Source organism: Carcharodon carcharias, chromosome 22 (assembly GCF_017639515.1).
Source record: "Carcharodon carcharias isolate sCarCar2 chromosome 22, sCarCar2.pri, whole genome shotgun sequence".
Classification (NCBI taxonomy): domain Eukaryota; kingdom Metazoa; phylum Chordata; class Chondrichthyes; order Lamniformes; family Lamnidae; genus Carcharodon; species Carcharodon carcharias.
The window spans coordinates 31248288-31272874 of NC_054488.1; the positions used below are offsets into that span (position 1 = coordinate 31248288).

Consider the following 24587-nt stretch of genomic DNA (forward strand, 5'->3'; position numbering starts at 1 on the left):
ATACCAGGTTGTACCACCAGTTGTGGCTGAGTTGGCTGACTTCACTATGATGCCTCTAAAGTTGAATAATTTTCCCAGAATTACATAAGGAGAATGGTCATTTTGACAAGGTATCAAAAGATAGGCCAGCTTCATGGAACTGTGGCTCCCAAACATCAGCCATGAGCTCCAGACAATTTAAACTGGGGAGAACAGAAAGTGTTGTTGTCCTGAGCGATTTCAGCTTGTTGGCTCCATTTCCTGAACAAAAAAGGCATTTTTACAATAATTGGAAGGTACTCAAAAGTGTTTTTAATCAATATGAAAGCTTGTGCCATGTTCCCTTACATAAATGATAATTTAACACAGAGCAGATGTTAACAGCTGACATTTGATTTTAGGCAGCAAAAAAATGACTGTACACCTTCCCCTGTAAATACTAACATTTTTGGTTACACCGTTAAAACTTTTTGACAATACAAATTTCAAATTCTTGTTTTACAAAAGTATCGTTTTATAACAAAGCAGAGATTAAAATTCATTAATATGAGATATATATAGGCTTTTAACATTATTTTTGGGGTTCCCCGACATTAAAGTCTTATTGCATACTGATTAAAATGAGCCAATTATTTTTAAAAGGAAAGTTATGAGCTCTTATAACACACAAAGTTAACAAATCTATATATCTTATGTTTGTCCTTAGATATCTGTAAAACTTCAAACATTATTTACAAATATTGGTTATTAATTGAAGAATGCAAAACAGGTAACAGAAAAAATAGTGCAGCTAATTATAAAACTACTTCGTTGTGTTCAATCCATTGACAGTTGCAATACCTTTAAAAACTTGATTCAGGCACAGGTTTTTTCCTTCCCAGTGAGGAAGTGCTGTATCTCATCCTCTGCAATGTACCATATCTTTCCACATTTAGGTTTCTGGCCTGTTGGGAGATTGTTCCCGTCTTCTGAAGTGAAGTTGACCTCTTCAAGGTCAACTCATCCTTGATCATTATGTTTGATGAACTCTGTGATCGTCTAATTTCTTCTCCTGCTACATTTATTCTGCCATTATTTAATTCTTCCCTGTATTTGGCAGAGTTTTTGGTTCCACTCACTCCGCCTCTTGCCCTGCTCTCACTTAGAGAATCTACTCTGTGCTTACCATTCAAAGCCCCATTGGACAGAGATATGTTTGATGATACATTGACATTTTCGGCAGTCCAACATTTCTCCAATTCACTTTGTCTTTTAAAGTCCTTCTTCAAAAAGTTTGTTTTCAGAATTGAAAACTTTCTCTCATTTAGTTTTGCTTCTTCTGCTTTACTACCTTTATCTGTTTCTCGCAGACTTGGTGACAACATTGGTTCAAGATCCGTACTCCTTAAGGAGAGAGACTTTTCAAGCTTCTTGCTACCATGGTATCCTTTTCTTCTCTTTAAAGTGTCGCTCAGAGCCAAGCTGCTCATAGACCCAATACAATGTCCACTGGTGCTATTACATATTCTGTCATCTCTTGGTTGTGTTGGTTCATCTGTTTTGATGAGTGATGGTCCTTTTACCCCTTCAGACTTGTCAATTGCCATTTTAGATGATTTTCTCTGCGAAGTACCAGTGCCTCTTAGTTTTCCATTTCTCCTCAGCGTATTTGTCTTTTCATCTGTGGAATTCTCTTTGTTATGGCTACTACGAAGGCTGTTTGAAGAATCATGCATTTTCTCAAGATGTGCTTTTCCATTCCTGTTTCCAGTGGAAGTTATGCTTTGTTCTGCAGTTGATCCTTTTCCTGCCTGCTTTGTACAATCAACATGACAATCCGAATTAGGCTGCTTTGGTCTATCTGTTGATGACACACAGTCAGGGTCTGTGGTGCCCGTCATTATTGGTACAATGGACTCTTTTGTGCACCTCGGCCTGCGACCAGATTCCAAATATTCAACCAGTGCACCAGGCATTGATTTTGGCCTGTCCTTGGCTCCCAATGACCAACGTAATGTTGCATTTTTTACAGCTGCATCTTTAGGTACAGCCAGTGCAGCTGACCCCTTCATACTAATACTTCTTCCTTGAATACCACGCACAAATGGTCGAATTTCAAAACCACCTAGGGGATGAACAGATTATTAGTTTGAGTAGTGCTGAAAAAAAGAGACATGCTGTCAAAGCTTTTCTTCTTGCACTCATCAGGACAGATTCGCAAGAATACCAAGTGTAAAGGGAACAACAATTTATACTGTATGAAAAGAGTGCTGATTGGTTGGTAAGTGGACACTGATTCGTAGAGGGTTGCCATGGCGAAAGCACCAGGGAACAGTTAACTGCCAAACTTTCATTTAAATTCAAATCAGACAGGTTGATTATCAGTTACAGGGCTTTCTACAGCATTTTAATAATTTTCTTCCTTCCACTGAGTGCCATCAAAATCTAGAACCTGAATTTGATACCTCTTTGTGAACACAAAATGTATGGTTATGAAAAAGTCACATTGTTAAAGAGCACAGCACTGAAATTTGGAGCACCAATGCACAAATGTGGAATAGTGAGCCAGGAGTTCATGTCCGCAAAAGTGCCACAGTACTGAATTATCAATTCAGTGGTGGTGAGTGGCAATGAGAACTTTCCCCCAGACTTTGCTAAAGTATCGGGGAGAGGAATTGCAGACAAACTCAAATGTTTTACCCTAGATTACACAATCTTAGGGTCTTTTTTCATTTTTTTTTAAAATGTCTTCTGCTAGTATAATTATTGTCATCTTTCTGATAACATGACACAGGCTATGATTACACATTCACATGGCAGTGATGAGATGACCTTCCCCGCTGTCCTTCTATCTGATAGCTCCAATACTAAAAGGGGCATTAGCAGTGGAGGGTTAATAACATTGCCAAAGAAGCAACTTGCCAATTGGCCCATCTCCTTCGTCAGACCAGCTGGTAGTCCCTTAGTGCCTGGACTCAGACACGGGGCAAACTACAAACCTGTTGCTTTACTGCTAATACCCAGGATTCTGATTCCAATTCATGCCACTGTTGATTGGGAAGATCCCAGTCATAGTTTTTGAATTTTTGAAGACAGTCAATTTTTGAACTGGCATTATTTGCCTGTGTAAGATGCAAATCAGCATGCTCACTGGATTTGTTATGGCTTTTAGCAGAATGAGTGTACCCATCAACTTTAATACCCGCAGGATTGCATCTAGTTAAAAGAACACCAGAGGCTGGCGGCTGTCTGGTGCTTTAGGACAGAGGCGTGCGTTTTGGATTAACTTTAGAAAAGTGTTTGAGGGTTTCATCAGGTGCCAAGCTGGTAAGTCCTGGAGAGGGGGGCATGGGGTTTAAGAAGCCAGTGGGTGGATGGGGGGGGGGGGTTGCGGGGGCAACATGGGTGTAATTAAAGCCCTGGGGTGCTCTCTGATGGGTGGAACTCCACCCCACCCCCACAACCACCCTTCACCTGCCTGCACAGGGAAACCTGCTGGACTGGTGGGGGCCTCACCTGCCGCCAATTAAATCCTAGCAGTGGTGGGATAAGGTCCTTAAGTAGGAATTAATTGCCATCTGAAGGGCCTCAATTGGCCCACTGGGAATCAAGCCACTTCATGCCACACCCGCCATTGGTATAATTGCGATGGTGGCAGGGGTGGGTAAGAGGTGGACTGGATTTAATGAATTCCCCCTGTCTTCAAACCCACCGACAAGGGAGTGTAAAACCTAGCTCCATGGGTGACAAACATACAGGAGGGACAACTTGGTCCCCTTGCTGTATGAGGTGGTGAAATGGTCTTGCAATAGGATTTTTGCTCATTACTTGTGGCAAAGACTGTAATTTTGTTATGCATTTTTAAGGTGACTAAAACTCTGAAGAAATCCCACAACTGCAAATCTCATTTATGCTCAGTTTGAGTCCAGATTGCAGTTTAACTGCTTCCCATTCAGCACACACTATAAAGTAATCAGTGATATAGAAGAGTCTGTCCCCTTCACCCCAAATTGTCTTTTTCAATAAGTATAATTTGTTATTGCAAGCAGGTTCAATTCATATCAAGTTTTGTAAAAGTGGGTGTTACACTTTAGATGTGACTAACCCACCTAATCGTCTCTTCTTCCTCCTCCCTGTTAAATTTGCACAGTGAAAATTAATAAGGGGACAGGACTTTTGTGGAGTGGCAATCACCGTCAGATTGGTATTCCTCTCCTTTTAACTTACTCTGAAATAGAGCTGCACACTTCTCGTCTGACATTCCAACTTGGTCCAGCTGAGAAAAGTGCAGTGCAGCAAGTTCCCAAGGTCTTCAGTCGAGTGAAGCAGCGTCAGAGGAAAGGTAGCTGCGCCCCCTTTTTACGCACTAGGTGCCGTAAAGCAGGTATGTTTAAAGGTCCCAGCCACTTTGAGCAGCCAGGGAGAAGGTAAGTGCGTAAGTTAAGTGGGTAAGATGGAGACCGAGAGGTACGGGGGTGGCGAGGGTAGCTGGGGGTAGTCAGTGGAGTCAGAAGGGTGTTTGGAGAGGTGGGTGATAGTTGAAGTGTCGGAGGGCAGGCGAGGGATGTAGAGGGCAGTCAGGAGGGTAGTCGAGAGGGTAGTCAGGAGGTGGGAAGGATAGTTAAGGAGTAGTCGGGGGAGGGGTCAGGAAGGTAGTTGGTGGGGTGGGGGTTAGTCAGGAGGGTCCAGTGGAGGGCAGGGGTGCCAGTAGCATAGTTATTCAGGAGTTAGAAGTAGTTTTAATTTTTCTAACTTTTCCTAGGTGATTGCCCAGGAGGTTCAAACATCTGATGACAATTACCCTGCACAGGGAACTATCCGATACTCTGATTTAGATTGAATACCTTGGATGGTTCTGACTATGAGGAGATACTTCAGTGTGATTTGGACAAGCTGAGTAAGTGGGCAAATGCATGGCAGATGCAGTATAATGTGGATAAATGTGAGGTTATCCACTTTGGTAGCAAAAACAGGAAGGCAGGTTATTATCTGAATGGCTATAAATTGAGAGAGGGGAATGTGCAACAAGACCTGGGTGTCCTTGTACACCAGTCGCTGAAGGGAAGCATGCAGGTGCAACAGGCGGTAAAGAAGGCAAATGCTATCTTGGCTTTCATAGCCAGAGGATTCGAGTACAGGAGCAGGGATGTCTTGCTGCAATTGTACAGGGCCTTGGTAAGACCACATCTGGAATATTGTGTGCAGTTTTGGTCTCCTTATCTGAGGAAGGAGATTCTTGCCATAGAGGGAGTGCAGCAAAGGTTTATCAGACTGATTCCTGGGATGGCAGGACTGACATATGAGGAGAGATTGAATCGTTTAGGATTATATTCACTGAAGTTCAGAAGAATGAGGGAAGATCTCATAGAAACCTATAAAATTCTAACAGGACTAGACAGGGTCGATGCAGGAAGGATGTTCCTGATGGTGGGAGATTCCAGAACCAGGGGTCACAGTCTGAGGATACGGGGTAGACCATTTAGGCCTGAGATGAGGAGAAATTTCTTCACCCAGAGAGTGGTGAGCCTGTGGAATTCATTACCACAGAAAGTAGTTGAGGCCAAAACATTGTATGTTTTCAAGAAGGGGTTAGATATAGCTCTTGGGGCGAAAGGGATCAAAGGATATGGGGAGAAAGTGGGAGAAGGCTATTGAGTTGGATGATCAGTCATGATCATAATGAATGGCGGAGCAGACTCGATGGGCCGAATAGCCTACTCCTGCTCCTATTTTCTATGTTTCTATGTCATACCAGAACGGTATATATCTATACAGTATTTTAAATCTTTTTTGGGAAACGCATAGAACAGATCAACTATGATGGTCTTTGTGATTGTAACAAAATACACAGCCATGGAAAGCAGAACAATCAGGACTAGGCTCCTCCTGTACACAGTTGGTAGCAGAACATTTCAAGTTAACCAGAACATACTTTTACAGGTGTTAAACATGTCCAAAAACTCTAGCCGATAAGGCACCAGTAATGTCCAAAGGTTAAAATTTTTTTTGAACAAGCCATACCATTTTTATCCTTTATTGGATTATCTGGGAAGACAGGAGAGTCCGGAGATGAAGGGAGGGATGTGCAATTTGTGGACACACGGGATACCAAGCTCCCTCGTTTGCTGTCTCCAGTAAGTCGGTTAAGCCAATGATCAGAGATTGATGAGCTTGTGGATCCTGCACAAAACCAAACAACTTGATAAAATCCACATGGTTATTAGATTATAATCAACCTTTACAGTCTTAAAATATTTCACCTCTGCTTCCACATGAGACAAATTTGGAAATCACAAAATTGATGATTATATTGTTTGAACTGAACAATTAACTCGATTGTGCGCCATCATCAGTCAACTGCATTTTGTTGGTGCTTTTTTACGAACGCTTGGGACAGCACTCTTGCCCAAAGCTAAACAAATCATTAATTCCTGCAGGTGTGAGTAATTGAATTTTTTGTAAGTATCAATGAACTTTACTCTTTCAGTTTTACAACATGACCTCCCCAATCAAGTTACACCAACTTGATCATTATGCATAGGCCGAGGCTAATGTTTCATTCAATTGTCATTGTTCATGGCTGATTTAAAAATCCTAAATACCAGAATATTATCTAGATTATGTTCAGGGACACATTATGGAAACCATTCTCAAAATAACTCACGATCAGAAAAGCTCTGACAAAATCTATGATTCCCATAACAAAAGGAGGTTGGGAGAGCATGGGGAGACTGCACTGGGCTGAAGAACCCAGCGAGGACAAGGGCCTAAAATTCCTTAGGATCTTAATGGCAGGTAATGCTGCTGTCTCTCACACGACAGCTGGCCAGATTGATGGCATGAGCAGCAGGGAGGAACACAAACATGCAGCAGGAAGCCACAGCTGGTGACCTGTGGGGATGGCCATTAGCATTTAGTGGGTTTCAAAACTTGGGGCTGTGACAGGAAGGAGGAAGAGGGGCTAGGCCAGTTCAAAGAAGGCCCAATGCTCCTTGTGAGGAGCCAGAGGATAACTCCCATCCCCACCAGAAGACCTGAGAAGTACATTTAAACTTTTACCTGTTGAGTTTCTTCTGGACCAGAATCTAGCTCCCAACAGGTTATGATTGACAGAGGAACTGACACAACATTCCTGCTCAGGATCCTACCCATCCCTGTGGATTCCTGTTTACTGGCTCAGAAGAGCGGGATAGTAAGGAGATGTAGTGGGAGGGTGGGGATAACTGACAGCTGTTACTTTAATTACAATAACCACACACCCCCCCCAACCCACATTGTTTCCATCAGGTGGAGGCAGTTAAAATTAGGGCTCATTTTCAGTTTTTTTTAGGATTGAAAAGCAATTAATCTAATACTGCTGTTTTATTCTGATCATCACATTTTGCTGATGAGGGGAAGACTATTTCAATCTGATTGTTTGTCTATGCAATAAGACAGACAATTAGAGTGCAGCAAGCAAACCAGGACAACTTTTCACCAATTCATTGTCAGGAGCTAAGCAGACACCCAGCTAAAGTTCAAAAGCAAAATACTGCAGCTGCTGAAAATATGAAATAAAAACAGAAAATGCTGGAAATGTTCAGCAGATCGCTGCCTGACCTGTTCGAGTATTGACCCAGCTAAAGATGGGACCTGAAATCAATGAAACTCAAACTGAGTACAGAATATTCTACTCTTAAGAAAAACACTGTCTGTATATAAAAAAACAATTTCACTCATCATGGTTAAAAATGTGTAAAAACAGCTCCTTTTCTTCTCAAATGCCAAAAAACAGCCTAGTGAAGGCAAGAGATATATTGAACTTGTGACTTTATCGGTATCGTTGCTCGAGTTTCAGGATGACAAATGGTAGCTGATCTTTCAGCTTTGTGCAATAAATTACAATTAGTGCAACATTCATGAACAGTTTCCATTTCAAAATTGATCATCAATATACCAGCATAGTGAAAATGTTGTTGGTTTATGTAATATATTAGATGGTGCTTCAGTGGTTTCTTTGGCATTACTTCTATAAAAAAGTAAAATGAAAACAGGTAATTTTTAATTTGAATAAAACAATAGGAATTGTATTACTATAACAGGATTCCGATAATCATTAAAATGCGGATTGAAACGCCACATGAACAGTTGAATTTTTCGTATAAATATTTCAATCCCCACTTTTCACTAAACACCTTTTATACTAACAGTTCAGTTAGAGCTGGCTAAATGCTAACACTACGAATAAGACTACACACACCACTATTTTTATTTCTAAACTAATCCTCACCATAGCCAGATTCTGAAGCACCCTACTCTGCTACAAAAAATTGAGCTGTTTTCAAGATTTAAGATCTTAAGAGATTCATAACATACTGTGCTTCACTTGTGGTTATGCTGCTTGTGGTAATCATTCTAGTAAAATGCAAGAAAACAACTTCATATCACCCACAAAGGTGGAAAGAAGAGAAAGATGTTTACACTCTTTTAATGATGCTGCAGAATGAACATATGGGAGCACAGGACAACTGGGGCCTATGGAGCATCCTCACGTGCCCTTGATAATGACAACTTCTCCATGAGTCTGGACAACTCCAAGCATAGGTGAGACAAATTGAGAGTTTGTTTGGGCTCCAGAGCTCCACTATTGAACCTGCAGATATTCTCAATCAATATTTGTTTTAATTAGTACACATAAATGGAAATAAGATATTGGGGCAAATTTCCTGGCAAGGCAACAACAGGTTAAATGAGCTTGTCGACATTAGTGTGTAAATAACCTACATGTGGTGAGGAAGACATGCATCACGAGTTGCAATTCACCACAAACTGATAGGACAATTTGCTGTAAGGCTTGTGGAAATGGGAGCTCTCTGTCATCTGCCCGTGAATTTCAACAAATTGCTGCATTTGCTCTGTTTGAAACCAATTAGACTGTCTGCAGTTATGCCTGGTGCTTAGTGATCTAAGGACACTTCTAATGACGAGGTTATCTTCCTGCAATACTACTTAACCTTGGAGGTCCTGAAAGAGAACCATTGGCATTTCATTCCTGCATGCAGTAAATTGTCCTTGGAAAGTTTAAAAATTGATTTTTTCCCCCTTCCTGTCAATTTCTCTTTTAATCCAATCTTTCTTTCCCTCTCTATTTATCTTTTTATACCTAATTTGACTCCAATTCACCCTGTTTGCTTCTCCATCCCTTTAAAATAAAATCATAAGAAATAGGAGCAGGAGTAGGCTATTCGATCCATTAAGCTTGCTCTGCCATTCAATAATTCATGGCTGATGTTACTGTGGCCTTAACTCCACTTTCCTGCCTGCCCTGCATAACCCTTGACTCCCTTGTCAATCAAAAAACTATCTAATTCAGCCTTGAATACATTCAATGACCCAGCCTTCACTGTTTGTTAGGAAACAGAATTCCAAAGACTAATGACCCTGTGAGAGAAGAGAAATTCCTCCTCATTATCATCTTAATTGGGAGACCCCTTATTTTGAAATTATGCCCCCAGTTCTAGATTTTCCCATGAGGGGAAACATCTTCTCAGCATCTACCGCATCAAGCCTGCTCAAAATCTCATATGTTTCAATGAAGTCACCTCTCAGAGATGGGCTGACCACTGATTCACACACCATTACAGCAACAAATTGCACTTCTTAAATTTCACATACCTGCCACAGAGCTGTTGGCTGACCATGGTGGGATGGTGTTCCTTTTTTGATAAAAGAGTATGTAGGCACCACGAGTACAAATCTCTTCTTCTGGAATCAACTCTGCATTGCTGTCATCATAATCATACCACTGCCCATCCACAGAGTTTCTGCAGTATGCTGATAAACAAAAAGAGTCAAATCAATGAACCAGGACAAAATAGCTGCAGTGTTCAGCATTTCTCCATTAACTTCCTCATAATCCCAGTTACACTATAGATCATTGATAGAACCCATTAATTGAAAATGTGAGTTCTTGAAGCCATTTATATTGTGGTAAGATCTGTGGTAAGTGAATGAATATGGAGCTAATGTCTAACAAAATTGAGTGAAATAGTTGAAGATCCGGTCACTTTGGTAGAATACTGATGCAGGTTAGCTTTAATATTAACAGACATGTACATGAAATCCCAAATAGACTTTTAGTATTTTTTGAAACTTCAAATCTTTGCAGGGTACTTTGGAGCTGTATGATTTTAATTTTAGAATGTACTTGAAGACTTTGCTTTTTCCTAATGTATAAAACATTAAACATGTTTTTGGGGAGAGGGGTTCCACTCTTAAGATCACCCACACCACTCACTTTTCCTTGAGAGCACAGATAGATGAGCTCTACTAATTTTACTTCATTCACAAACTTCCCACTCATCTTGTGGGATAGACTCCATCTGCATCGTTTTTTTCATTCATGTGATGTGGGCGTTACTCCCCACCATAACTGCCCTCAAGAAGGTGGTGGTAAGTCACCACTAAGAGGGCAGTTAAGTGTCAACCACAATGCTGCAGGTCTGAAGTCATGGAAGCCGGCTAAGGTTGGCAGATTTCCTTCCTTAAGGGGAGGAAAGTGACGCACATGTGCTTTTACAACAATTTGATCGTTTCACAGTCACTGTTACGCATAGTGGCTTTTTGAACCAGATTTATTTATTTGAGTTTAAATTCCCCAGTGGTCATGGTGGGATTTATGTCTCCAGATCATTAGTCCAGGCCTCTGAATTTCTAGTCCAGTGATATAACTACTATTTTATCTCCCCATGGCTGCTTCACTAAGATTGGTAACTTACTGCATCCTGCCAATCCGTGCACTGTTTGCTGAAACACCACTAAATTACTTTACTTTAAACAACAAGGTATCAGTATTACATGACATTTACACATTTACGCAAGTTTACACTCGCTTTCACACTCACTCTCTCCCCTAAAATTTCTTCCCCAGCAAGTCATCCACTAACTTCTATCAATTGCCATCTATTCTGCAGAACAGGTATGTAGAAGTAGTCTTCAATGTTTCTAAATAGTTGAGCTGTACATCAGTCATCTGAATCACTTAATATGGTGTCAATCTTGGTTTAGTGGTTGGACTCGCTCCTCTGAATTAGAAGTTCCAAGGGTACAAGCTCCGGTCCAGAGACGTCAGCACAGCACAGAGCACAATGAGGGAATGTTGCACCTTTACAGGTGACGCCTTTCAAATGAGATGGTAAGCTGAAGCTTCAAATACCCTCTCCTTGAAGATGTAAAAGATCCTGTGGTGATGTTCAAAGAACAACAGGGCAGGTCTCCCAGTGGCATAACCAACACTTAGCAAAAACTGCCTCTTTTTCTCATTGCTGTTCAGGGGACATTTCTGTGCACAGGTTAGCTGCCACTTTCTACATTGCGAAAGTGACTAAATTTTAAAAATTATTGATTGGTTACAAAGTGCTTTGGGATGTCCTGAGGTTGTGAAAGAAACTACATAAATGAAAGTTTGTTCATGTATATAGTTACAATCCCTGAAAAAACTGATAACTTTTAAAAAGAGATTTGAATTCCTAGTGACTGACTCAATGGATCACACAAGATTTCACTTTGTAAGACTTTTACTGTAACAAAACAACTAAAATCAACAATATTACATAATTGGCAACTAATATGCTAAACTGCAGAATGGGCATCTCCCCCCTTTTAACCTCAACATAATGGAAAATCCCTTGGCACATTTATATGTTATACCATATTCTCCATAGACTGTAGCCTTAAGTTTAATATCCAACTCCTTTCAACAGACTCTCTTCTACCTGCTTCACTAAGGTAAATTTTCTTTTTAAAACAATTCATTTTCACTCAATCCTTTTAACATTAGCTACTTGAGCTTCTGACTCTTTGGATACATCTTTGGTCAAACAGTAATTTCCACAGCGGGATTACAAAAAACGATAGACATCATTTGACTTCTCTTGTACCTATTCAGTTTCAACAACTTCACTGGGCTTTTCTGTAGTCACTGGAGATGGCTATACCTTATTCCCAGCTAATAGAAAATCAGCATCTTCAATAGGTAATTTAGGCACAATCCCCACAATTACAATCTCTCTCTCTTCAGGTACCATGTCCTAAGGAGGCTTTGGTGACCATGGATCTCCATGTTAATCTTGCTCTGGAGGTGTGGATCATCTTTGTTGGTTGCACATTCATCCAATTTGCGAGGCTCCTTAGAAAGGTCGTTCACTGCCTACCTCAAACTCTTATTACCATCGATTTTTCCCATCAACATCAGACTTTCTAAATCATGATTTCTTACTATGGCCGGGATTTTCCGGTCCTGTCTGTGGCGGACCGGAATGTTTGGAGAGCAGCCAAAAGTCCATTGACTCTGGGTGGGAATTTCCAGTCCCACTGTTCTCTTCCTGATCTTGGTCAGCAGAGTTCTTTTGGTCTCTGATTTTACTAGCGCCTCTTCATTGGTAATGTGACTTGTCCAAGATATCTTCATTATTCACCTTAAAAACTGCAACTTTGCAGTCTCAATTCTTCTCTGCATTGCTTCACTGATCGTCCAACACTCACTTCCGTATGGCAAAATTGGTGTGATGTAGCATTCCAGGATTCTCAGCTTTGTTTTCATGCCTAATTTTGAGTTGATCATAATCTTTTTCATTTTTTGAAATGCATGTTTGACCATTCCATTCCTTCATCTTAGTCCTTGGTTGGACTTTCTGTCCAATGTTAACATACCTCCTAGATAACAAAATTTGTCTACCTGCGTGACCGTTTCATTCTCCACTGTGATCTTACATTCCGGTTTGACTTGCTTTTTCAACACGACTAGGCATTTTATGTTCTTACAATTTATGCTCAGCCTTTTCTCCTCACTTTCATCACTACTCTAAAGTCTCGATAAAAGGATCAAACAAAAACTTGTTGAAGAGTAGGAAAAATGATTGAACAAAAGGAATAGAAAAATGCAAAAACAAAAACTCAAGGACAATATATGAAGATATGAGGGAAATCACACGGAAGGTTGGGTGTACATCTGGTGGGGGAATCAAAGGGAAACATGGAAAAATGATCATGGAAAGGGACAAAGCGCTTGCAAGATGGACTGAATACACACAAGACTTCTTTGAGGACAACAGACAAGAAGTAAAGCCAACAATTAAGAAAAACATGCACGGTCCAAAGATCGAGAAAGACAAAGTAAGAACAGCAACAAGAAGGCTGAAAAACAATAAAGCAAAGGTCCAGATGAAATAGTCACCAAACAAATTAAAAGTTTAGAAGACTTTGGAATTGACAAACCGACACTCATCTTTAATGAAGTTTACATTACAGGAGAAATCCCAGAAGACTTAAGTAAATCCATATTTATGGCCCTCCCTAAAAATCCAGCAGCAATTGAATGTGAACTCCATTGCACTATTAGTCTGATGTGTCACATTACCAAAATCTTTCTTCGAGTGCTGATGAATAGAGCCAGGAGCAAGATAACGCCAGAAATTTCAGCTGTTCAATGCAGTATTGTAGAAGGTAGAGGAATGAGAAATGCTGGGAAGAATTGTCCGTGCCCACTGGCGTCAGGCATGCTCGACGGCATGAGTGGACAATATGGCGAGAAGGCCAAAAACTGGTTTCACAATGTTGTGAAACCAGTTTGCGATCGTCCACTCTGCCCATTAATGGCGGGCCGCGGTTCCCGTCATTGGACATCGAGACCTCATTGTAATACATCTGTATATCATTATAAGGCCAACTTGCCGGAGCCATCCTGACCCCACTGGATTGTCTGTCCACGTCAGCATGATTGCACAACAACATGGCATGCACTTTGGGAGGGCTCGAAGGTGATTGCGCAGCGGTCACCCGGGATGCCTGTTGGACTTCAAGGTTGAGGCGCGTTGGAGGCATGGGAACAAGGGCTGCCCTGCAGATGAAGGTCGTGCACAAGCACGTGCAGGGTGGGGGGGAGCTGGGAAGCAGCCACACATTAGGGAAACCTTGTATAAAGTGGCCCTTCCTTTGCAGCTGAGACAGTTCAGACGCAGCCACATTGACATGCTTGGAGTTGGGCCCCCAGCTTACCTGCCCACAAAGGCATGAAAGTGCCACTAAATGCTCCAGAGCTTTTCACCCCTTGGGCACAGACTGCAAACTAATAAGCATTTTAGTGAACTGCAGAACAGTTGGACGACTGGGCACATTGTACAATCTCCTTGCTAAAGCTGGCCGTGGAGCAGTCACTGGTGGAGGTGCTCACAGCCCCTTACGATGTCATCAACCCTGTTTGGACCAGTCTCCCTCATGGTTCAAGCTAACAGTGCAGCCTTGCAGTGCGGGTTAAGAGAATGTCTGTGCCTGAGCTGAGAGCATAGCATGCACAGACTCACAGATGTTTATAGCATAGAAAGAGGCCATTCAGCCCATCACGTCTGCGCCAGTCAACAAAGATCTGACTTTACTAATCCCATTTTCCAGCGCTTGGCCAATAGCCCTGGAGGCTATGGCAACGCAAGTGAATATCTAAATAATTGTTAAATGTTATGAGAGTTTCTGACTCAACCACCTTTCAGGCAGTGAGTTCCAGACTCCCACTACCATCTGGGTGAAAAATATTCTCCTCAACTCCCCTCTTATCCTTCTACCACTTACCTTAAATCTATGCCCCCTGGTTATTGACACCTCTACGAATGGAAAAAGTGCCTTCCTATCCACCCTATCTATGCCCATCATAATCTTATACACCTCTATCAGGTCCCTTCTCAACCTTCGCTGCTCCAGGGAAAACAACCCCAGCCTGTCCAATCTTCCCTCATAGCTCAGACCCTCCAGCCCAGGCAGCATCCTGGTAAATCTCCTCTGCAGCCTCTCCAGTGCAATCACATCCTTCCTATAATGTGGTACCCAGAACTGCACACAGTATTCCACTTGTGGCATAACCAGCGTTTTATACATATATAAACTCCCTGCTTCTATGTTCTATGCCTCAGCTACTAACCTTCAAGGATCTGTGGACATGTACACCAAGGTCTCTCTGACCAGGGCTTTTCGGGGCCCTATCATTCATAGTGTAATCCCTTGCCTTGTTAGCCCTCCCCACGTGCATTACCTCACACTTTTCTGGGTTGAATTCCATTTGCCACTGCTCTGCCCACCTGACCAGTCCATTGATACCCTCCTGCTGTTTATGGCTATCCTCCTCACTATTTACCAACCTACCAGTTTTGTGTCATCCGCAAACTCCTTGAACATACCTCTACATTTAAATCCAAATCATTTATGTACACCACAAACAGCAAGGGCTCCAGCACTGAGCCCTGCAGAACCCCACTGGAAACAGACTTCCAGTCACAGAAACATCCTCTACCATCACCCTCTGATTCTTGCCTCTCAGCCAATTTTGGAACCTATGTGCCACTTTGCCTTTGGACCCAATGGGCTCTTACTTTCTTGACCAGCCTGCCATGAGGGACCTTATCAAAAGCTTTGCCAAATTTCATGTAGACCACATCAAATGCATTACCCTCATCAACACTCCTGGTTACCTCCTCAAAAAATTGGATCAAATTTGTCAAACACAACCTTCGCTTAACAAATCTATGCTGACTATCCCTGATTAATCCATGTCTCTCCAAGTGCAAATATATTCTGTCCTTCAGAATCCTTTCTGGTAACTTCCCTACCACCGAGGTTAGACTGACTGGCCTGTAATTTCCTAGTCTATCCCTTCCTTTTTTAATAATTAGACATTAACAGTCCTCCTGTCCTCTGGCACCTCACCTGTGGTCAGAGAGGATTTGAAAATTACTACCAGGGCCCCTATCTCTTCCCTTGCCTCCCCCAAAAGCCTGGGATACATCTCATCCTGGCCTGCGGATTTATCCACTTTTAAGGCCGCTATACCCGCTTGTACCTCCTCTCTCTCTATGTTAATTTCCTCTAATATTTCACAGTTCTCCACTCTGATGTCTATACTTGTGTTGTCCTTATCCATTGTGAAGACCGACGCAAAGTATTCATTGAGAATTGTACCCATGTCTTCCGGGTCCACATACAGATTATCTTTGAGGTCCCTAATCGGCCCTATTCTTTCCCTAGTTGCTCTCTTGCTCTTTATATAATTTTAAAAAACCCTTTGGGTTTTCCTTTATTCTACCCTTGAATGCCTCCCACTGCTCTGCCACAGTTTTATTGGCAAGTAGCTGCTCCCAGTCCACTTGGGCCAAATCGTATATCATCTTAGTAAAATTAGCCTTTCCCCAGTTTAGAACTTTTAATCTAGCTCAACCTTATCCTTTTCCATAACTATCCTAAATCTAACTGAGTTATGGTCACTATCTCTAAAATGTTTCCCTATGATACGCCTTCCACCTGACTGGGCTAATTTCCGAATATTAGGTCTAGAGTTGCCCTCTCCCTTGTTGGGCTTTCTACATAATGGCTAAAATAGTTCCTGGATGCAGCTTAAAAATTTTGCTCCCTCCCTACCTTACACACTAAAACTATCTCAGTTAAGCTTTGGGTAGTTAAAATCCCCTACTTTTATTGTCTTATTATTCTTACATTGCTCTGAAATTTGATTACATATTTGATCCTCTTTCACTCCCTGACTGTTTGGGGGCCTATAGTACACACCCAATAGCGTGTTTACTCCTTTTGTGTTTTTTACTTCTCTCCATATGGCCTCATTTGATGATCCTTCCAGGATATCATCCCTCCTCACTGCTATAATTGATACCTTGATCAATATTGTGACCTCCCCCGTCTATCCCCCTTTCTATCTTGTCTGAAAACCCAATTACCAGTTATGTTGAGCTACCAATCCTGGCCTTCTTTTAGCCAAGTCTCGGTCATAACTATGATATCATACTCTCACGTTCCTATCTGTGCCCTCAGCTCATCTGTCTTATTCCTCAAGCTCTTTGCATTAAAATATATTCCAGTTAGCCTTGCTGAACTCACTCCTTTCTTATGTAGCCTATGTTTCCTCTGCCTTTCAGACTCACTTATTAGCGTTTTAACTTCTAATTCCATCTCAGCTTCTCTCCCCTCTCCCCATCCCCTGCCAAATTAGTTTAAATCCACCTCAACAGCATTAGCAAACTTCCCCTTGAGGACGTTGGTCCTGTTCCTGTTCAGATGTAACCCGTCCAATTTGTACAGGTCCCAACTCCCCCAGAAATGGTCCCAATGCCCCAGGAACCTAAAGCCCTCCCTCCTGTACCATCTGTCCAGCCATACATTCATCTGCTCTATCCTTCTGTTCCTATACTCACAACTGCGTGGCACCGGGAGTAATCCAGAGATTACTACCTTTGAAGTCCTGCTTTTCAATTTCCTACCTAACTCCCCAAAGTCTGCTTGCAGGACCTCATTTCTCTTTCTTCCTATGTCATTGGTCCCAACATAGACCAGGACCTCTGGCTGTTCATCCTCCCCCTTCAGAATGACCTACAGCCGTTCCATGACATCCTTGACCCTGGCACCCAGGAGGCAACACAACATCCTAGAGTCATGTCTACAGCCGCAGAAACACTGATCTACTCCCCTCACTAACAAATCCCCTCCCACTATTGCCCTTCCACACTACTTCCTCCCCACCGGAGCAGCTGAGCCACCCACAGTGCCATGGCCTTGGCTCTGGTTGGCTTCCACAGAGGGCGAAAAATGGTTTGCGAGCGAGATGCACTCGGAGGGATACCCTCACTACCTGCCTGGTCCCCTTTTTCTGTCTGGCGGTCACCCATTCCCTCTCTGCTTGCACTTCCTTAAGCTGCAGGGTGACTATGTCCTGAACCGTGCTACCCACAAACCTCTCAGCCTCGTGAATGCACCGTAGTGCCCCCAGCTGCCGCTCAAGCTCCAAAACCCGGTGCTCCAGTTGCTTCAGTCAGAGGCACCTCCCTGCAGTCCAATGAGCAAAGCTGTTGCTAGTCGGTCAGGTGGAGTAGGGCAGAGGTGGTTGGGGTTTCGGGCAGCCATGCAGCGCACTAAACTCTGGCCATCCAAGCACTCTCTGGGATGCGTTAAGGCACCTTCAGACTTAACCAAACGAGGTTCTTAGTATACTCAAGTTAACCCACACATCTCTTCCTTTCATCCTGCAGGAGTACAGCATCAGGATTATGGAGCCTGGTGAACTAGCTGTATGCCTCATGACGTACAGAGTGCAGAGATGATGAAGAAGAGAGCGACTGAGGCGCTTGGCTATGCAGAGCGAGAAGCAACAACCTCAGGAAGAAGAGGCAGCTGGGGCTCACGCACACACCGCTGAAGAGCCACAGCGAGCCGTCGTTGGTCAGCACCTAGGTAGACGCAGGGTCCATAGATGCCACCTTTCATTCCTGCAGATGACCGAGAACGAGTGTCGCTTCGGATGGCCTCAGGGAGGGTGCACCTGCCGATCCTCCTCCCTATGGGTGCCTAAGGGCCCCTGGCTAACTCCTTGAGGAGAAGGGGTAGCTGGAGTGAGGTTGGGCTGCCCCCTCTCACGTACATACTATTGGAGGCTAACTATGGTGTCAATGATAGAGCTCAGCCCGTTCAGCAGTGCAGCAGTGACGTCCTGGACCAAGGTCTCTATGGCCGCCATCCTGCCAGTGTTGACCCTGGTGCATTGAGGAGTGCAGCGGACATCCTTTCCTGATGTTCCTGAGCTTGCCTTTGCAGCTCCAGCAACCGTGGCATGACTGAGTCCAGAGGCTCCTCATCTGACTCGGACTCAGCATATTTTGAGCCTCCAGCAGTCCTCCGAGTGCCGGACACTAGGGAAGTCCCTGCTGCCGCCTGCTGTGGATCAGTAAGTGTCTTGTGCTCCCCAGAGGCTACTGTAAAGTTAGATCCCACTAAAGTACATGTCTCTGCGCTGGTGGAGGGTGTGGGTGAGCGCTGTGACGGGACTTCAGGAAGAGTTTCAGTAGGTTCCTCTTCTGAGCTTCCCTCGGGGTTTCATTGGGGGCCCTGGGTCGTGGGCTCTCTTGGCTGTTTCCCAGATGTGCCTAAGAAAGCAAGGAGAGATAATTACTGCATAGCAGTGGCCTGTGAAACAGGACACATCACTCACAGCATGGTTGTCTGATGGATGTACCACCACCGATCTCACTGTCAGCACAGCAAGGGTCCAGATCGACGCCGGCCACCTGGATGGCTCTGTTTTCAACATCCATGACGACCTTGATTTCGGGCATTCCTCCACCCAGTCTGCAACCTCTCCCTCCTGTTGTGTGGCAGTTTGTCCTGCATGATTAGAGATGGAGACAGTGTAAGCAGAGCGCCTGCCAGGCCAGATGATAAGTATGCCTGGTCCCATGGGCGGGATGAGGACAATGAAGGTGAGTATGAGATGTCCCTTGAACTGGCAGAGAGTGAGATCCCTGTGGATGTGTGACGGATTTGTGAATGTGTGAGTTGAGAGTGATGAGAAGAGTGACTTACCTTGGCGGAACGGAGGAGATCATTCACCCTCTTGCGGCACTGGATGGCTGTCCTCTTTTGCAGAGCGTTGGCACTGACTGCTGCTGCCACTGCCTCCTAAGTTGGATTGGTGATGTTGCTGCCCATCCTGCGGCTAGAGTGGGAGTAGTGGACATCTGCTTCCAAAAGGCACTTGAGGGAAGTATCATTGAACCTAGGGGCTGCAAGTCTTCTTGCCTTTCAGGGCCATGTCTTCTGTGCAGCAGTCATGGGCTGGAAACACAGAGATGTGTGTGTGGCTGGACTTTAAATATGGCGCCCAGCATGATGGCGAGGTGAAGGTGTGGCGGGCGAATGAGACCTACCCATGGAAATGGTGTGTTTCCTGGGGAATGCAGAATTAATGGGGTGGGTTTGGGATGATACAGCATGAGAAGCTGCCAGTGCAGCTGGGTAAAACGTTTTACTCGCTCGCTACCGCATTTAGTGCAAATCTGGAATGATTCTTCCCGCTTTTTATTATATTACACATGCTAAAAGGAAGAGCCATAGATATGAAAAAAATATGTATTTTATTGATTGTATTATGGTGATAACGTGAAACACGAAGAACTGATGAGCATGTTAGAGTCTCTTGACCTTGATGGCAAAGATGTTAGAATATAAGAAATCTTTACTGGGAACCAACTGCAGCTGTATAGGTTGTGAATGGTCTAAGTGATTCTGTGATGATTAAAAGAGGGGATAAGACCTGGGTGTGTTTTCTCCCCAGAATTATTCAATTTGCATAGTGTAATATTCTCAGAGAGATTGAAGACCTTCCTGGGTTATTAGTTGAAGATTACTACTTTAATAATCTAAGATACAATTACAACACCAGAAATTAAGCCACATTTTAAATTAACTCTATACAATGGAATAGTTAAACAACCATGATACCTTGTATCAATACATTTTTATAAAGCAAATTTTCTGGAAGGAAATTCCCAACACCTGCAATTGAACTGATCCCATGCCTCCAAGAATATTGAAGTGTTTTGTCACTTCTTTTCAATGAAGAATACACACACAGCTATCCACTTCTGAACTCCAACCTCTTGTATGACAAACAGAAGGTTCCTTTATTCCTTATTCCCCACCAGAGGGCAATACATCCAGGACTTAGCACACCCTACTGGCAGGTTTCATATAACAATTCTTTTCAACTAAAATGTCCTTTTTACAAAAAAGCATAAACATTAAACACAAACATCACCTCTCCTCTCTCTTTAGGCAGGAACAAATCGGTCAAGCGGTTTGCAGATTTGCTTTGGTTGAGACAGGAATGTTGGCTTAGGTATCTCAGTTTGTTTGCTTAGAAATGGAAGGTTTTGCTGTTCCACTTGTTTCTGTTCAGGTTCAGCAGTCGCAGCAACAGGTTTGTCAGTTGAATCAAGTCAGGTTTCACTCACTGGAGCCGAAGTTTCCCAGAAATCTTCCACTGTGACTGGAGATCCCTGGAAATTTGGTTCCTTGGGTTTGACTTCTCTAATCTGGTCAGTATGTCTCTTCCAGATTCCACAGGAAGATTCAACATCATAGGTCAGTGGTCCTCGACACTTGATGATTCTTCCCAGGAGTCACTTTGGTGTCCCTCAGTAATTTTAGACCCAAACAGACTGATCCAGATTAAACTCACTAGCTGGTTTACTTGTGTCATGTGACCTTTTCTGAACAAGTTGCCTTGAACCAATCTTTACTTTCAAATCCAGCCACAGCAAATCCATTCTGGTATGCAGTCATCTCCCAAACATCAGCTCAGCAGGAGATACGCCTGTTATTGAATGTGGAGTGTTATGATACATCATCAAAAATTCATCAGCTTCAACTTCCAATCTGTTTGCGTCCTCCCCTTCAATAAGGCCGTTTTGAATGTCTGGACAAAGCTTCACCATTTGAGGATGGGTGGCAAGGCGAGATCAGAATCTGCGTGATCCCATTGTTTTTCAGGAAAGTTTGAAATTCACATGATGTGAAGTGTGCGCCATTGTCAGACACAACCTGCTCTGGCAATCCAAAACTACTGACCACATTCCGGAGAGCATCAATGGTCTTTGCTGAAATAGTCGATTTCATGGGCCTCTTTGTGCGGGCATCCACCACAATCAGGAATGTATGAGCGAGAAGTGGTCTGGCAAAGTTCACGAGGCCAAGCCCACGGATGTAATGGTGCAGGAGAAGACTTCATTTCTTGGCATGGAAGGCAATCGCTGACCAAGCCTTCGATGTCTTTATCCAGGTGTGGCCACCATATATATAGACAAGCTAATGCTTTCATTTTGACGATTCCCATGTGACTGAGTGAAGTTCTTCTAACACTTGTGTTTGGAATTTTGAAGGAAGAACAACTCTGATTCCTCATAACAGACAACCGTCTTGCAGAGTCAGCTCAAGCCAACGCACGTAGTAAGGTTTCAGCTCAGCAGTTACTTCTTGCGGTACATACCAACCCTTCTGTGTGCACAGGTAAACTTTGGACAGCACAGCATCCTTTTGCATTTCAAGTGAAATTTGATCCATTTTAACAGTTAACATGTCTATCTGGTTCACTTTGAAAGCAGTGAATTCACTTCGGGTTGTGGAGCTGTGGTGTAACGGAAATCTGGAATGTGCGTCCTCATTTCCCTGATTCTCAGTCAAGCAAAATATAATTTTGTACTGATAAGCAGATAAGATCAGTGCCCACCTTTGAGGTGTGCAGCAGCAAGTATCAGGGTTTGTGACTTCAGGCTAAGCAACCAGGTCAAAGGCTTGTGGTCTGTAATTAACGTGAATTTACAGCCATACAAATATTGGCGGAACTTCTTGACTCCATAGATTAGTCTAAGAGCTTCCTTCTCAATTTAGGCATAATTTCGTTCTGCCTTGGACAATGTGTGTGAGGTGTATGCAATGGGCCTTTCACTGACAGCAGGAAGTGTGTGGGAGATGACAGCTCCAACACCATATCCAAATGCATCACAAGCCAGGCTGACAGGGAACTTTTCATTGAAATGTGCCAGGACGTTAGCAGAAGTAAGCTCTTGCTTGAGTTCCTTGAAACTTTCTTGACAGGCTTGTGACCAATCCCATTTTGCATTCTTCTTCAGCAGATTATTCAGTGATGCTGCCTTGGTAGCCAAACTGGAAATGAACTTGCCGCAGTAATTCACAAGCACAAAAACGAATGAAGCTCCTTAACATTTTTGGGCTGTGGTGCATTTACCACTGCCTCCACCTTTCTGGGTGAGGTTGAGAGGCCAGTTTCGTCAATCACATGTCCCAGGTACTCCATGGAGGGCTTCAGGACTGAGCATTTGGATTTCTTACAGCAGATGCCATATTTTCCCAGTCTACGCAGGACCCTGCCTAGGTTCTCTAAATGAGTTGGGAGGTTTTTCTTGGTAATGATCATGTCATCTTGGAAGCAGATTACACCAGGTAGGCCCTGCAGTATTTTGTCCACGGCCTGCTGGAATTAGGCTGGTGATGACACGATTCTGAATGGTAGTCATTTATATTGATATAGTCCTCTGTGTGTGCTGATGTATGCTTCCTGGAATCTTCACTCAGCTGCATTTGCAAAAATGCCTGTGATAGGTCAAGCTTTGTGAATTATCCACCTCCATTCAGAGCAGCGATCAGGTCAATTTTCAGTACTGAAGCACTTCCAGGAAAGGATTTATGGTGATTTTATAATCACCAATTATTCTGATAGACCCGTCATCCTTCACTACTGGGACTGTTGGGGTTGCCCACTCTGCATAATCAACTTTCTCAATTATCTGAAAGTTTTCAAGTCGTTCTAGTTCCTGCTCGATTTTCTGTCGCATTGAGTACGTAGCTGAATGTGGTTTGAAGAACCTTAAGAACATAAGAAATAGAAACAGGAGTAGACCATTCGGCCTCTCAAGCCTGCTCCGCCATTTAATAAGATCATGGCTGATCATCTTGTGTTTTGATTTCCACATTTCCATCTAACCCCGATAACCTTTGATTCCTTGGAAAAGCTTTGGCTTTCTCAGCAAGTTTGGCTTCAATGTCTTTAATAACACCAAGGCCTTCTTTGAAGACATCAGTATGCTTGTCTAACAAGGACTGAAACATGGGATTGCAATGCACTTTATTTATTTTATTCCAATCCAGCCGAATTTCTTTTAGCCCATAAGCAATGGACAATCCTCTTTCACACTGATAAATGGCAACTTTGCTATTTGATCTCCATATTTAGCTTGAATGGACATTTTTCCAAGTATATTCACAGTGTAGCTGCTCAGCTGGAGAAGAGTTTTCTCCAAAGGAGAATTTCTTGAAAATTTTCTCCCACGTCTTCTCTGAAGCAATAGAAACAGATGCTCCAGTGTCAACCCCCACTTCAACCATTTTACCATTTAAGGCAATGTGAACTTTTAGTCCTTCAGCTAGTTTCAGATCAGACTGAATGCAATACAGTTGCGCTTCCTCATTGTTGCTGTAAGTTTCATTTTCTGCCTTGTCTGGACTCACATTATCTTTGTATTTTGTTTCCAAGTAGTACGTCTTTTTAAACTGCCTGTTTGTTTTCAAGCTTGACTTGTCTGTGTGCTCCTCGTGATGCCCTTTTCTTGGTGCTGCTGCTTTACTGTGATCAGCCTTTGATCTATACGCATGCTGTACATGTCCTTTTCCCCCCACAGTAGTGACAATCAACGGTTTTCCACTTACAGGCTTCTGCATTATGCCCTATTCCATTACGGCAGTAACATGTTTGAAAACGAGTATTCCCTGATTTTATTATTTTAACTTCGGCACAGTTGGAATGCACTTTTAAACCTCCAGCTTATTTTTCTGCCATTTCTATGCCTTGAGCAATCTTGAACGTTTCTTCAGTGTCAACTCTTGCTCCACTAACAATCTGCATTGAATTCTTTAATTTCTTAGTCCACAAATCAAGCGATTATGCAACACTTCTTCCAGGTTATCTTTAAAGTCACAGTGTTCTGCTAATTTCCTCAACACAGCCAGGAACTGGGAAGCTGATTCACTGTCATGCTATCTCTTCAGTGAAACTTGAATCTCTTGGCAATAATTGCTGGTCCAGGATTGAAGTGCTTTTTCAAAGTGTCCATAAGCTCTTTAAAGCTTTTATCTGCTGACTTGTCAGGAGCAATGAGATTTCTCAGTAAAGTGAAATTTTCATTCTGATGACTCGGAGAACCACTAAGGCTTGCTTTTCCTCTTTAATCTTATTCACAATGAAAAACTGTTCC

General features: G+C 43.0%; 1 protein-coding gene across 3 annotated transcripts in view; it reads right to left on the bottom strand.

The window, feature by feature from the left end:
* Positions 1-268: 268 nt before the first annotated feature.
* usp43a (ubiquitin specific peptidase 43a) overlaps positions 269-24587 on the bottom strand; it is a 603671-nt gene continuing 579352 nt past the window's right edge. For all 3 annotated transcript variants that reach the window (XM_041217140.1, XM_041217139.1, XM_041217138.1), the window contains 3 exons: positions 9613-9771; positions 5980-6138; positions 269-2083 (listed from right to left, as the gene is read on the bottom strand). In XM_041217140.1, the coding sequence (XP_041073074.1) occupies positions 822-2083; positions 5980-6138; positions 9613-9771 (1580 nt within the window). In that variant the 3' untranslated portion in view covers positions 269-821. The remainder of the gene's footprint in view (positions 2084-5979; positions 6139-9612; positions 9772-24587) is intronic.